The sequence below is a fragment of the Echiichthys vipera genome (genome assembly GCF_963691815.1).
Source record: "Echiichthys vipera genome assembly, chromosome: X".
NCBI classification, from domain to species: domain Eukaryota; kingdom Metazoa; phylum Chordata; class Actinopteri; order Perciformes; family Trachinidae; genus Echiichthys; species Echiichthys vipera.
The window spans coordinates 20,139,141-20,154,846 of record NC_139825.1 but is presented as its reverse complement, the minus strand read 5'-3'; the positions used below and the strand labels follow the sequence as shown (position 1 = coordinate 20,154,846).

General features: G+C 39.4%; 1 protein-coding gene across 2 annotated transcripts in view; it reads left to right on the top strand.

Moving 5' to 3' along the window:
* arhgap9 (Rho GTPase activating protein 9) overlaps positions 1-12,775 on the top strand; it is a 32,323-nt gene extending 19,548 nt beyond the window's left edge. The window contains exons 9-20 of one of the 2 annotated variants that reach the window (XM_083939387.1): positions 1,611-1,672; positions 1,800-1,887; positions 2,473-2,568; positions 3,092-3,190; positions 3,528-3,633; positions 4,018-4,137; positions 5,787-5,885; positions 6,680-6,757; positions 7,089-7,142; positions 7,899-8,033; positions 10,281-10,386; positions 12,587-12,775. In XM_083939387.1, coding sequence (XP_083795513.1) covers positions 1,611-1,672; positions 1,800-1,887; positions 2,473-2,568; positions 3,092-3,190; positions 3,528-3,633; positions 4,018-4,137; positions 5,787-5,885; positions 6,680-6,757; positions 7,089-7,142; positions 7,899-8,033; positions 10,281-10,386; positions 12,587-12,773 — 1,230 coding nt within the window. In that variant the 3' untranslated portion in view covers positions 12,774-12,775. The remainder of the gene's footprint in view (positions 1-1,610; positions 1,673-1,799; positions 1,888-2,472; positions 2,569-3,091; positions 3,191-3,527; positions 3,634-4,017; positions 4,138-5,786; positions 5,886-6,679; positions 6,758-7,088; positions 7,143-7,898; positions 8,034-10,280; positions 10,387-12,586) is intronic. The other variant, XM_083939388.1, reaches the window with a different exon arrangement.
* The last annotated feature ends 2,931 nt before the right edge of the window (positions 12,776-15,706 follow it).

The following is a 15,706-nucleotide window of genomic DNA, read 5'->3' as shown; positions in this document are numbered from 1 at the left end:
AATTCTATATATATCTGGTGTGGCTTACAAGATGAATAAGGCATGTTGTGATTTGCATAGTTCTGTACAAAACCTGTTCTTGTTATTGTTATTCAAATGTGACCTATTATAGACCAGGGCCGTGTTTGTCTGAGCTATGTTTTAACTGATGTTAATTAGGTTGTGTCTTAGCAACATGCTAAACAAGCAGATTTTCAGATATATGAAGATGTTACCTTTTAAATGAAGCCTAACATACATGCTTTTTAGCCTTACAGTTCTTCTGTTTTAAGCCTTTCCATTTGGGTATGCCAAATAGGCAGAAATGAGTGGGTATTATGAAAACCTCCATACAAACTTCAAACATATTTCCCTAGTAATCTCCAGAGGAAATACGCCTGGCATCATCAGACTTATCACAAATGCTTATTAATCTTGGCCCTCTTGGCCCCAAGTTAATTTTTACATTTACAAGGGGCTTTATCAACAGTGCAGAACCATGAAACATTACCTACAACTAATCTGCAGTAAAACGACAGGTCTCGCTCGCTGAAAAACACTGGCAGCCAGGTCCCAAACTTTCTCAAATTACAGCTAAACAGTTCACTAAAATGAGTTTCAAAAAAAATATTTCATGTGAGAAATAGGCAATACAGTAAAAGAATATTGAGTCATATTTGATCAGTGCTCTTTAGTTTGTCATTTTGATCTGAGTTTTGTGAGCCTGAAAAACTGCACTCAGGACCTGCAGACTGGATGGTGTCAGTAATCGTCTTAAATGGGCCCCACATTAGATACACTGTTGTGATGAGTCCGCAGAGGGCCAAAACATCTGGAAATCTGTCTTCCAGAAATACCGCGAGAACAAATTAAACTTGAGTTTGGCAGATTTGTCTGGTTTCCTTCTTAAGAGGAAAGAAGTCAAGTTTTTGGAGTAAAAGTGCATTGCATCTTAACAGGAAAACATGTAGTTAATCGGGATAATACACAGACATCACTGTAAAATGATTTCATTTAGAACTACACATTTAGAAAAATAGAGAAAGCTGATCATTAATCTGACTACTTGTATCTGGAAAAACATGTTGCACTTCAAATCTAATGTTTTCAATTTCTTTTTTTAAATTAAAACAGAAACAAACAATATACATAACCTACAACACAACTCAGGGCAAACCAGAAAACGAGACCTGCTCCTTGGAGAAAAAAAAGAGGAGAAAAAATAATAATGTTGAAAGCAGAAAAAAAACAAAAACTACTAGCTTACCTCTTTCTCAGTTCTCTCTTGAAAATGCCTGCTTTTCTCCTGTTTGCTCCTCACTGTCTTTATATTATGTTCTCAACACTTATAATTATTCATTATTTTCTCTTGCACCTTAAACGGGGCCACACCGCAGTGGGAGATATTAGAGTAGCTCCCCTCCCGCTATTTTTTGAGTGATGCAACGTTCAATTTAAATGTGTTTGCTCAGGATGCAGTGTATTTCACAGAGGAAAAGCCCTCTGCTGTATTATACTGTTAACATTTCATTATTATTGGCTTCCCTGAGTGATAACATTAGTCTGACAGTATAAATATTACTGCTTGCATATTGAATATTGTGCTTTAAACCCATTTATTGCTTTCTCAGGAGTTGGAGAAAGCCGGCCTCTTGAACAAGACAAAGATTGCAGAAGGAGGCCGGAAACTAAGGTGAGACATCAGAGGCTATTCCAATTACAACAAGGTGTTAAATTATATTGCATATATTTGTATGAAATGAATAGTATTTGAATAAATGTTTCCCATCTGACTATCACTTGTGTTTGTTGTGTTGCAGGAAAAATTGGAGCTACTCCTGGGTGGTTTTGGTCGGGAACAGTCTGGTTTTCTTCAAAGATCCTAAATCACAGACCCCCTCCAGCTGGGTAAGTAATCTGACAGACTCTGCTTTTAATGCTTTTAGTCCAGGTTATAGCTTTTCTTTCACCGTCTATACTATAATGAAAACACCGTGTGGAAAAATCATAACATGAAACTAATGTCTTGATTTCAAAATCCTGAGCCACCTCATGTCAGTCATTGTGTAAGTGCAGATGTCATTTTTTCAGCATGGTGGATTTTTAATAATTCTAAAGTAACTTTTGAAGCCAGCAGACTCTGGTCTGTTGGACAAAGATCAGTAACTTTTGACAAACTCAAAAAGTGAGCACACAGCTGGGTATTTCTGTCAACTATGTTGCACACATTACTGCATGTGTTTCCCTTCATGGGTACATGCTGGGAAATGACACACATTGACTCTTCTGTTTATAAAATAGGTCACACAAACCTGTTGCAGGTGTGTGTGAAAGTTCACTGTAATATAGCAGTTGGTTAAAGGGGGCCCACAAATTCTATGCAGCAAAAAACACCCAAACTCCATTTTTTGAAACAGATATGTGTCAGTTCAGCCCCCTAATACAACAAAACATATAAAAATATCATGTGTGTACCTGTATTGATAAAACCAGAAACCAGGAAACAGTCGCCCTGAGAGCAGTGTGGATTTAAGAGGAGCACAGCTGCACTGGGCCAACGACATGTCTAGCAAGAAGAACGTCTTCAAGGTAAGAAACAAGTGGAATGATGATCCGGAAAACCCAGTTAGAAGATCTCAAGATATAATAATTTGATCATCCAACCTCTTATATTTCATTCATACGTTACAAAACTTCTTTTTTTTAACAATATTAATTGTTGAAGTGAGCTGATGGGCAGTGAGGACAGTGCTGTAGCAGATAAGTAGTAAAACATAGAATCCTATTTCCATCAGTAAACGGGTCTTTATCAGTGAGGGAAGTAAGAGTGGGAAGCTTTCTTTCACCTGCTCTGTGACCCAAAGTGAGAAAGAGGAAGCAGTAAAGGTTAATTTTACATTCAAATATGGCATATGATATCTACATTTAAAGTGTTGTACTGTCTTGAAAATCAAGAAATGTCAACACCTGACAAACTGGTTGAATAAGAAAAATAATGTTTTTTGAACATTAGAGCATGCAAGCATGTTCTAGTAGAAACCTAAAAGTACAAACCTGAAATAAGCCTAGTATGGGACCTTTGATATGGTTTGTAAATGTGTGTGTGTTGTAGCTGAGGACAGTGACTGGCAATGAGTTCCTGCTGCAGTCGGAGACGGACTCTCTCATCAAAGAGTGGTACAGGACCATCCAGAACGTCATCGACAGGCTGGTGAGACATGCGACACTCGCAGAGCCAATGTATCACTTCTCTATTAGTGGTAAAATTGTTTCCCTTGGCATCAAAATAGTGTCATACTGTCAGTATATAAGGTTTATGGGCTCCACTGCCTTTTACTGAAACTCAAACATGCATCCTTTAACTCCTTAAAGTGTTATTTATTTATTTATAACAGTTTTTTTTTCTTTTTCCTTAATGGGCTTTAATCTAGCTGTGTACATTTTTCTCTGTTGAATTTCTGAGAAGCCACTTTGTACAGCATGTGTTAATGTTTGTATATGATGCGATTGACACAATGAGTGCCATTTTACTCCTGCCTGCCTTTCAGGAACGCGAAAACCCGCTAGACAACGTCCTTCTGTACTCCCTGAGGCGAGCGGGCAGCGTGGAGATGCTAGAACACAGCGGAGACGAGGATGACAGGAGAACGTCGCGTAAGTCGTCACCCCACGATGCCTCTCTTCGCTCCACTTTGGCTTCCTTCCTTCACATAAAACTGTCCCCACCCTATACTTCAGTTAACTCCATCATCATCTCTTTTTTTCTAAACTTCCACACAGGCTTCTTACATCCCTCCATCCTCTCCTCCATCCTCTCCTCCATCCAGCCCACTTATATTTTCACACGGCCCCCGTGGCAAATAATCCCCCCGTCAGTCCTGTCCCACCTCCGTCGTCGCCCAGCCCTCCCGCTTTTTATCCTCACAACCATCCCCTCTCATCTGCTCTCCTGCCCAGCCGCCGCGGCCCAACGCCCCGCACTGACCTCCTCTTCATCCTTCTCTTCCTCTACCTCCTCCTCCTTTCCTCCCTCTGCAGTCCCTCGCTCGTCATCCAACTTGGAGAACACGGAGAGGAAGAGAGTGAAGACCCGGCTGAAGAAGCTGATCCTGAAGAGGCCTCCTCTTCAAGCACTGCAGGAAAAAGGGCTCATTAAAGGTGACATTTCTTTTTGAAGTTTTGCACTTTTTCAGCGAAAGTATCCTTTACTCAGCAGTATACAGTGCTTAATATTACAAGACTGCAAAAAAATAGCCGGGACAATATCCAATACATGGCTGTAACTCACCAAGAAAAAAGTGTATTTGTACCAAACTTCGAATGGAGCTCCTAAACAACTAAATAAACCCATTCCAATTGGGAAAAAACAGAAATGCGCTGGTTTACTGTGGAGTTATTATGTAAGTACTCAACAAAACACAGTGTATTTCACTATTTCACTGGGCTTTTTTTTAATATCAATATGGTATGCTCACACAAAGGTTATGTATGATGGTGACTTCACACTACACCAGAAAGAAAGAGTAGGTTCCCTTGAATCATATGATGTACAACACTTGATTCTGACCAAAGGAATGAGCTCAGAATTTAAAAATATCTAAAAAATATCAACTATGTCCAGGCGTTTCTTTGTCTATATAGGCGGTTTATCAGATTTTAACACTTCCTCTATGATGACTAGTTTTGAAAAGCTGTTCTTTATTCTCAAAACTGTCTTTCAGAAAGATAAAATAAGTATTTTGTTAGCATCCAACCACAGTAACTTCTGTAAGAATTTCATTTTAAACAAAGCAGCATCCTGAAAAAGAGGAACAATTCAATGTGCTCTAAAACAGCTCATCACTACACGAGAAAAGGACACAAACTTTTTTAAAACACCTTTCTTTAACACCTTTAACATCATCCTTGGTGTTTCCAATTTTAATGTGACAGAAAGCAGTAATGAGGAGACCGAAAGAGAGGAAGAAATAGGTAGCTAGGTTCAGCGGTCCCAAGGCCACCAGCAATTCATAATGTTAACAAAGATAATAAATAATAATTGGGTCAGCATTAACCTTTTTTAAAGCTTTGACAGACTCTAACCTCAACTCCAACCCCATCCACCAGGAGGCATACATCATTTTCTGCATGTTAGTGGAACCAAAGAAGCTGTTAATATAAATGGAAAAGCATCTGTCACACACAAAGAAAGTTGCACAAAGTCTTGAAAGTTTGGGAAATGCCTAATAGACATCAAAAGCCATGGGTAAAGGAATTTTATAATATTTAGTTTTTACAACTGCATTTATAGTAGCAATTTAGATGATAAAGTTTTTAAGAGTCAGAACATTTTTTTGGTTTAGGTACCTCAAAAAGTGCTTGAATTTTACTCTTAAAAAGCCGTACAAAGCCTGATGACCCCTGATGAAATGCTTTCCCAGCTTCTCTCAAAGTGTGGTTGATGATGGTTAAACTGATAGATTTGATTGAAATTATTTGAATTATCACAAATAATTTCATCACAGTCCTTATAACACAGTATGACCATACAGCAGTTTAATGGCAGCATATTCTTTTCACCCTATGGAAAATATAGTACCGTGCATGCGTTGCGTTGCATCATCAAGCCTGAGCTTAAAACGCTGCTGGGAACACGGAGGTTTCGTTCCATAGTGTTAACAGTAAATGTATTTCTAGATTAACTCCAGCTTGTCACTCTTACATCATCATACATACATGTCTTTGGCATAGTTAACTTTGGAAAAAAAACAACTTCTGAACAACAGTGTGTTTTTGTGTGTTTGTGTGCATCTGTCATCACCCTTCAGATCAGGTGTTTGGTTGCCGTCTAGAGATGCTCTGTGAAAGAGAGAAAGCCACCGTTCCTCGCTTCGTCAGACTTTGTACTGACGCCGTGGAGAAGAGAGGTACGAGCACATGGCCGCCTTCTGCTAATGTGATTCTCAACTTAAAGGGGACATGTGAGATAACAATTCTCAATCCTGTTTTGAGCATCAGTCACTCGTCAGCAATTGTGCACCGACTGTTCAGCTCCGTGACGTGAATCACTTCACAAAACATTTAACATTTAAAAATGTTTGTGATTGCCCAACCGAGAGAGGAAGTCATGACAGCTGCAAGCCGGAGAGAGATGTAAATGAGAGAAAATAGACTTGTTTGGAAACTGTTTAGAAACAATTGAGCAAACAATCTGAATAAAGGCTTTTTAACTTTTGCCAGAAGTAAATTCCTTGGACACTCTTTTTTTAACTTGAAAGAGCAACTTCATTCCACTTGTTTGAACAACTGAGCACTGCAGACCTTTTCTTTTCCATAGAATTTAATCAATTAATGTTATTAATCGATGGCTTACAAGGCCTGACTTGTTCTACAACATCTCGCATTGAAACCAGTGTGGAAACCGGAGAAACTCAATGTCATTTTAAAACTTTTCTTTTGTACACATAGGGGGTCGTGTGATCATGCAAAATGTCCCTAACTTCATTTACACGCTTTTGGGCGACAAGAGAAACTTCCCAGGCACACTAAATTATGGATGTGCAGCATTCTAATCTGGGGAAATTGTTTTTTTTCTTACACTCATGAAGTTTTAAATAATGGAATAAATGTCAGTTTGGATTTGATACTAACCCTCTTAAGTGTTGATAGATGCCCCTTAAACACCAGTGATTTAACCAGCTCTGTGTTCGGTATGTTGAAGGATTGGACACTGATGGCATCTACAGAGTGTCGGGGAACCTGGCAGTGATTCAGAAACTACGCTTCCTGGTGGACCACGGTAAGGATGAGGGAGATGAGGGGAAAAACTAAACTGTATTGATAAATGATGATGATTGATTGATGATTAATTTTGTCCGGGGGGGGGGGGGGGGGGAAGGGGGGCAGGCAGAAGTTGGACTTCATCAGAAATCATTAAGTTGTAGCTCTTTTTCTGTTTTCAATCTTAGAATCAAGATAAACGCCATCTGATGCTTTTTTGTTGTTCTGATTACATATGATACTGTATAACCACAACTCACACTGACTGTGCACCTGCTCCCATTACATGACATCCTCATTATAAAGGGGATGGCGAGGAAATCCCACTGAGTAATTGTTGGTTTTTGCAGAGCGAGCGGTGACTACAGACGGACGCTACATGTTCCCAGCAGAGTTGGTACAAGGTAGACTCAGACTGACAAGAAAAAATAACTCTTCCACGCGTTACTTAGCCAGCTTGTTTTTGTGCATCATGTGTTGTATAATGTGAACGCCTCAGTCAAAAACTCCCCACACACAGACTGACACGCTGAGCTGAGGTGCAGCGCAGACGTGCACTGAGCAGTTTGCTGGTTGTGCTATCATTTGCTCAATGTATGTGTGTCCCTTAGGCTGTTCTGCTTTAAGTTTTCTGATGTAATAACACGCAGCAGGCTCTACTGCAATGTCTCAAGCAGTGCATGTCTGCCACCAAGTGGACAAAATGGAGAATCAGCTGCTGCTTTGGGACCGTGAAGTGCTCTAATGCCACAGCAGTATCTCACGGACCAATGCTTCTCATCATTAGATACTTATTTGTGTCATAAACACTGAACTTCACTTAAAGCTGTTCCCTCTTCTTCTTCCCTTATGAAGCAATTTGAGAAGCTTTGGTCAGTGCCTGGTTTTTAAGAAAATGTGTGCTTTACATGTGTTTGTGCTTCTGTGTCTTTCACAGACCATTTCTATCTCCCTCCTGCAGCTCCAAGCCTTCATTTTCCACCTCAGCACTGACATGAATTCACACTCTGTTCCATTGTTCACTAACGAAATGATACCGCGGCAGTAACTCAGCTTCTTTCTCTCTTTAATTTTCTTTGTCTCTGTTTTTCACATTTTCTTGCCTTTCGTTCACTTCCTCTGACCCTGTCTCTCTCCCCCCCCCCCTTTCTATCTCTCAGAGGAGAAGCTGAATTTGGACCAGAGCGATTGGGAGGATGTTCATGTCATCACAGGAGCTTTGAAACTTTTCTTTCGCGAGCTTCCCGAGCCCCTTGTGCCCTTCGGCTTCTTCACAGACATCGTGGAGACAGTCAGTGAGTGACCAGCTTCAGCCCCAGTTGATTTTTAGTATTATACATACAGAACAACACCACCGATTCACTCATCTGCTTACAAAGTTTTCATTAAATTAAAAGAAAATTATTTTTTATATTTGAAAGTATTATTTATTCTTTATATTTAATGCCATTTTGGTGGCATTTATGGCCTTTTTGTTTGGTTCTTCGGTGTGACATGAAATTAGGGGAAAGGGGGGAGGGGTGGCGATGATATGGCTATAAGTCACTTGGGATGATCTGAGTTTTTTAATCTCTAGGCCATCAGGACACTGCATTGGATACTTTATTATCTTACTTTATAGTTTTTCCTCTGCTGTGCTTTTATTTTAAATACTTGCAACACTGCTGTGGTTTTCAGACTCAAAACCAGGAGAGTGTGGGTTAGAGAATTCGCCCCCTCTTTACTTGGGAAGTTTCACACTTTGTCAAACTATGTTGAAAGTCATATTCATCATTATAGATTAATCTGTGTTTACAGCAATTCTTTCCCCAACTCTAGAAAATGTTGCACAATATGTCATTAAAAATTGGACACAGTAAAATAAAACGATGCTTCCCAAAATAAAAACAGCATGAGTTCCAAGGTGAGAGAAGAATTATTACATACTGACAAAACGGAAATTTATTGAGCAGTATTGAGTTCAAATGAAGTGATGGTTTTACTGTGTTATAATCCTCACAGTGTAAATCCTCACGTTAGCTGCATTTTTTTCACCCGGCTCCCATAATCCTCAACCCATATGCGTTATTCTGTATTGTTGATTTTGTCAACAAATGATCACGAAAAGACCAAAACCAGTTAGTTCTTCTTTCACGACATTACGGCTTCCTACATGGTTTGTAGCTGTCCGTTCTTTCCTATTGTGACCAAAAGGCCATGAATATATAATTTAATATAAAAAACAAATAATAATGCACCGTAGGTCAGTAGTGCATATTGGGGACTATTTTCAGCTGCTGATGAACACACATTTAATACTGTAGTGGTTTATTCATCCAGTGCAGCTTAATGATGATTTTAGTAATGATAATATATTTTATTTATATAGCGCTTTTTAAGATACTTAAAGACACTTTGCATATAGAAATATAAAGCAACATGCTAGAAATAAATATTACACAGCAATAATCACACCTTAAAATCACACATTAAAAGCAGTTCTAAAGAGGTGAGTTTTGATTAGTGATTTGAACATTGTCATGCTGGTCCAGTCACAGATGTGTTTAGGGAGAGAGAACAAAGATGTATGTAGTCTGTTGCATCGAGAATAAGAATAAATTGAAATCAGGCTTAAGTACAGCTTTTGTCTTTCAATGGAAACAATATCGTGAAAATTTGAGATTTCGTGATACACAATTATGATTATTATATACAATTGACAGTATGGAAAAGGCTATCTAAAATACCTGAGGGAATACCATTTGAAAAATTAGCAGTTTTGACTAATCAACTCGATTACGAAACCCATGATTTCACATATGTAAGTAAATATCATGATATATTGAGATAAAGTCCTCATTCTTTTAAAACTTGGAAGAAGGCGATATGAGAAACAAGATATATATTGTCAAAACTGTGTTAATGTAATATTTAAGGTCATTTGGACGCCGCTTTACATGCTGTTCCTTCGCACCAAAATTCTTAATAACATGAAAAATGCTCAGTACTCGAGTATTGAACCCACACAGGAGTATACAAAAATAGGATTTACCATGTGGTTTATTAAATTATTAAAAAAACATGCTCTATTGTGATATTTTACCAAGATATAAAATGACCTGCAGTATATCAGGATATAAGATTTGGACTGTATCGCCCAGCCCCAGGATCAATGCACCCATCATGGTTTTGATCACCAAACCTTTCTTTCAATTAATTTGCATGAACTTCTGTGATGTATCATGATATCTTTCCTTATCCTAAAACAATATAATATGGCGTTTCAAAATAAATTTCAATAAGTAGGAAAGCTTGCATATTAATTAAAAAATTATAACAAATGTAAATGCGTTCTTGCACAGGCAGTGATCAGCAGTTCACTGTTTATCAAACCACAGTAGTGTCGTTTATAATTGCATGCTGCTTTATCAGATTAGACAGTGGATGCTACCAGACTACATGTGATATCAGTTAGTGGACGTACATCAGGTTTCCGATGCTGATAAAGTTGAAAAATGCAAATGATTATTGTGATCTGACGCGTCTCTTGCTCTGTGTTGCAGAGATGTCGGACTACATAGACAAAGTGGATCGTTTGAAGTGTCTGGTGCTCAACATGCCTCCTCCGAACCACGACACGCTGCAGTTCATGTGTCGACATCTCAGACGGTGAGCGGGCACACGGTACACCTCATCTGATGTGCTAGTCTCTGTCATTTGTCTGCGCTGAAACCAGCATATTTCACAGTGCAGAATATTCCCTCTGACTCTTTTAGGAAAATAAAATCTCCTCCAAATAATTTTTCAAACTTCTTTTTAAATCTGACCACAAGAGGGGGTAGTTTCCTTGTCGCTCCTCATTTTCCTGTCAGGGATTCTTGGCCACGGCTCTCAGTGGATGCCAGTGCTGTACCAGGATCACACTGTTGTTAAGTTTTGGTCCCTGTGAAGATGAAAAGGCTGGAGGAAGATGAATGGTGTACGATGTTCTGCAAGCCAGTTCCTTTTACAGTACATAAAATGTGTGTTTTTTACCGCCTATGGTTTTTCCTTCCACTCCAGGGGTGAGCGTTCGTGTTCTGAGGCCGATGTTTGTGCCAGGGTGTGGTGGGCCCCATGAATTTGTCAACTCTGTGTCTTTCTCTCATTTTCTCCCCACTGTCATTCCTCCCCCCCCCTCTCTCTGTTTCTCATTTATTATCTCCCTGCTCAATCACCCTCGTCGCCACCTCCCTTCCTCACCTGCTACCTTTGTGTCCTTCGCTTCCTCTCCATTCTCTTCCTTCTCTTCTTTGTATTCTCCCTTTCCTCTTCCTCTTCTTTCCATCCCTTTCTCCTTCTTTCTTCCCCTTCCTCTCCCTCCTCCCTCCGCCTTCCCCCCCACGCTCTCCTCCTGGCCTCGAAGGTCCCATGGGAGCCTTGTGGTTCGTCTGCTGGAAGGCATACCAACACCACCGCCGCCACCACTGGAACCTCTCTCTTTTCTCTCTCTTCACCCTCTCCCTCGCTTGCTCCTTTTTTTTCTCTTCCCTCTCTCTCTTTTTTCCTTCTCTCTTTTTAATGTGGAAGTTTTGAGCAATTGCTGGCTGCTTCTGTGGCTTGGTGGGAATGGCATTTTTAGAAGAATGCCTCATGCTGTGGCTTAAACCCATTCCTGTGTCCCCCCCTCGGTCACACACACACTCAAACACACCAACATAGGTGGATTTAGACAATTGGGAGCACAAATTTAGATTGTAAAATGCAGATACAAGGACATGAACCTGCTTGATTCCTTTGGTTACTGTCATGAGTTTGTAGGAAATATAAAGATGTCACATGCTGACCACAAGAATGGAGCTCTATGGGCAGTGAGCAGTAATCTATGTGCCTGAAGTCCCAAAGAGGAATTCAAACAAGAATAAAGTATACAGCCATGCTAGCTTCTGTGTGAGGATATACTCTGACCTAAATGCTAATGTCAGCATGCTAACATGTGGGTGCGTGTGTGTCACCATGGCAAAATGGGGTTCCAGATACACTTACTTCAGCGGAAACTACCACAGAGACAGTTTTGAGTATTTTGCCAGGTGTTTATCAGCCTATATCTGTCTGTCTGTTTGTGGCCAGATTGTGTCACCGCAATAGCATCACAGCCATGCAAAATGCAGTCACAACACTCTACAGGTGTGTAGTTGAGATCATAATGAAGGCCAAGTTTGAAAATTGGTGTGGTCCCAACACAAGACGGTCTATAGTTTTACTTTTGAGATCGCTGTGGGCCAGGATTTAAATGTTTTAAGTTGTGCAATCACTGTTATACAGAAAAATTAAAAACAGATTTTGTAGTAAAATCCATAAAGGACTTGGTCGTTATTCACCATGAATAATACACCATGAGCGTATTGCGATATGTATCGTATAGTACCTTGTATCGAATCCTGTTGTAGATTCAAATTCTAAACTTGAAGATGGCTGTAAAGATCACCCGTTATTTCATCCTGAAGGGGAACTGAATGTGTGTACCAAAATTCATGTCAATCCATCCAAAAGTTGTTGAGACATTTAACTCAAAACCACAAATGTCAACCTCATGGTGGCGCTTGAGGAAATGTTATAGGATCACAAAAAAAGTCATTAAGATACATCATCTGAAGACCATTAAAGTCTCTGCAAAATGTCATGGCAAGCCATCCGGTATTTGCGATGTTTCAGTCTGTGCTTAAAGTGGTGGACTGACTGACACTGCCATCCTAAGAACGATCCTGCTAACAAATTAAAATCCACTGGCAGGAAGAATTCACAATCCGTTATCCAGAGCCACTTTTGTTCTTTTTTTTATTTGTGGATGTTAAACCTATCTCTTCCTCTCTGTCTGATCTCTCTGCAGAGTGTTGGAGTGCTCAGGCACAAATCGAATGACCACCCAGAATATCGGCATCGTGTTCGGGCCGACCCTGATGCGTCCAGAGCGGGACAACGGTAACATGGCGGTGAATATGGTTTACCAAAACCAGGCGGTGGAGCTCATCCTCACCGAGTTTGACCACATCTTTGGAACAAGAGGCCCCTCTTGATCTTTTCGGACAGGGGAGGGTGGGTGGGGGTTGTGAGGGTTCTAAAAGCTCCTCCAGATCAGACGAAAGCACAAGTAGTGTAGCGTTTGTTCTCTTTGCCTGTTGACTCATGTGGTGTAAAATGGGTTTCACATCAAAACATAATTACGGGGTAAAAAGAACCAGGACAGAAAGCTGCTAATCATGACATCTGGCCTCCATATAAAGCCATGTTAAAACAATAATTGTAAAATAAACCAGTTTTAGCTGCAATACTTGTGTCTTTGGCTTCAGATGTGGAGTGCAGCCCCGGTGTTCTTTACTGCTTGAGCACACACCTCTTTGTCACTTTTCCTTAAAGTTTCAGACTTGATCAGGATGAATAAAAGCCATAAAACTGATAAATCTCCTCCAGCTAGCTGAGTATTAATCAGTTATTTATCAGGTAATGTGAGGAAGGTTTTTCGATTTAACGTAGCAACTAAAGAGGTGGAGTTACTCGAGTCAGACTTATGTCGGAAATCTTAGGACTTGGGACTTGCTTGACTAACAGATTAAAGACTTGATTTTGACTTGGTATTCATGACATGATTAGGAGATTTAGTGCAATTCACGCAAACTTGACAGTCTACTAGGACGCGGCAGATCAGCAGAGGCCAAAGGAGTAGGCATGGAGTAGGCAAAATCAAACTAAACTGTTCATCACCAATGTCTTTTAAATTATTTAAATTGGAAAACTGTGGTAGATAATCAAAATTTCATATGACTTGTGACTTACTTGATTTACAACAGGGACTCGACCTGACTTGCTTGATTCTCACCACAGTCACGACTTGGAGGTTAAGACTTGAGACTTTCTTTTCACTTCCACGTGTGACTTAGTCCCCACCTCTGGCAGAACCATCTCACTGTGAAAACACATGCACCAGCAAGGATAGACAGATCTCACCTTCAGTGGAAAGCAGAGGATATAATGTAAAATATGCAAACATGCCCCCATCATCACTGGAGCTATACAGTTGAAGAGTTTTTATGTTTATTTCAGACTTAAGAGTTAAAGTTTAACCGGGAACTCTTGAGAGATAAAAGCATGATTTCAGGATGAATGTGCCAACAGGGCAGCAAATGTTCCTTTGAACAAAATAGTACTTTATATTGTGTGTGAACCTTCGAAGCTTTCCTTGTTTCACAAGTTTGGGTCTATCTTCTATTTTTATTAGTGAAAACTCTTCCGATTAAGTTAAAAAAAAAAAAGAAATTGTAAATATGTGAAATACTATCTTTGTCAACTAGTACTGTAGCACTTTGCATACAGTGTGTAACCATAAACATTGTACTTTAGTCAAATTCAAACTGATACATATGCTTTTAACTCAACAGTGTGTAGTAAAAAATATTGCTTGGACCTGATTGTTAACTCTCCTGCAATAAAGAAAAAAGGAAAAAAAAGGTTTGATCTGTTTTGTGATATTTTGGTCAGGATGTGCGTCGGTTTGTTTGTACCCATAGCGATGCGTTTGCGTGAGAGATAGCAGAAGTGTGTGGAGGTATGTGGGCTTTAGAGGCGCAGTGGGTGGAGGCATCCCCTGTGATTGGTGCAAATTCTGCTTTTAATAACAGAACAAAGAGGAACTGGAAATGCATATGTTTAAAAAATGTGGATTTTCCCCAAAAGCCTCTCACTCTCTCACTCTGTGGCTTTGGTAATTTTATATTGACTGTGGGTTTGGCAAAAGACAAAAAGGAGCAGAAAGGAGGGACAAAGGGGGAGAAGAGCTTGTAGATTTTGCAAAGTTTTATTAGATGTATTTATTCTTTTTTTATGTATGGATTATTTAAAGTTATGTGAGTGTGTGAGGAGGGGCTATGTGATGTGTAGCTGATTGATGGGGAGTCATCTGAACATTTGCTCATTGTGTGTCCAAGGTCGTCTTCATATTTGATTGACACATAAATATTTTCTGGTTAAATAGACAACCACACTTGCTTATTTGATCCAAATGCATGTATGCACATAGTCATCACAGTTTATATATATATATATATTCATCCCTCACTCAGTACTTAAGTTTCTTTTTGGTCCTTTGACAGTTGAGTGTCCCAATTCCTCCTCACATCAGATTGAATGTTTCCATTTATTTTATTATGCAAAGAAAATATAACAAAAACATTAATTATTAAAGCATTTTACCTTATATTTTGTTCTCTCATTCCGAAATTGAAGGGATTTTTACTTTCAATAAAAACCCAGTGACATTAAACTGCTGTAGCCTCAAGCTCTGTGATGTTTTATTTCATGTGGTTTGATGGTGCTAATCACTGCATTAAATAGATTGAGTCTGTCAGACACAATCAAACACCCCTCCCTCCGAATCAGCAGTGTTTGCAATGAAGGTCAAAGTCTATTACTTTGTCATTTAATGACGCCCTTTTTTCTTTCTTCATTTTCTTTCTTTTTTACTTTCTACCTTATTTGACTCATTTATCACATATTATTAAAACAGCAGTCTGAATATTCCTTAATCAATATAACACAATTCTAAATATCAATTGGGCTTCTGTATGATATTGCAGTCAAATGTGCAGTGTACTTTGAATGTAGACAAAATAGCAGACGTGCTGCAAACCGTTGGACATTGATACATGGACTGATGAAATGTAACAACCGGTCCATTTTGCATCTGTAGGCAGTTATTTATGTCCTGCATAACAAAGCGTTTGTGTATGGTTAAGTGTTTCTTTTTTGAAAATTGTGGAAGTAACAGAATGAGAAGGTTGTGAAATGTTTTCATCTGTTACATGTGTTTCATCCACGTAACGCTCAGAACTGATTTCAATTTCATAGTCTTAACCACTTTAGACAGTGTTCTTGCTTGGGCAGTTCGATGTTGCAGGTCCCATATTGTCTTTGTGATAATAAAGCAGGTCAAGGTGCTATATAGATACTGTCTAAA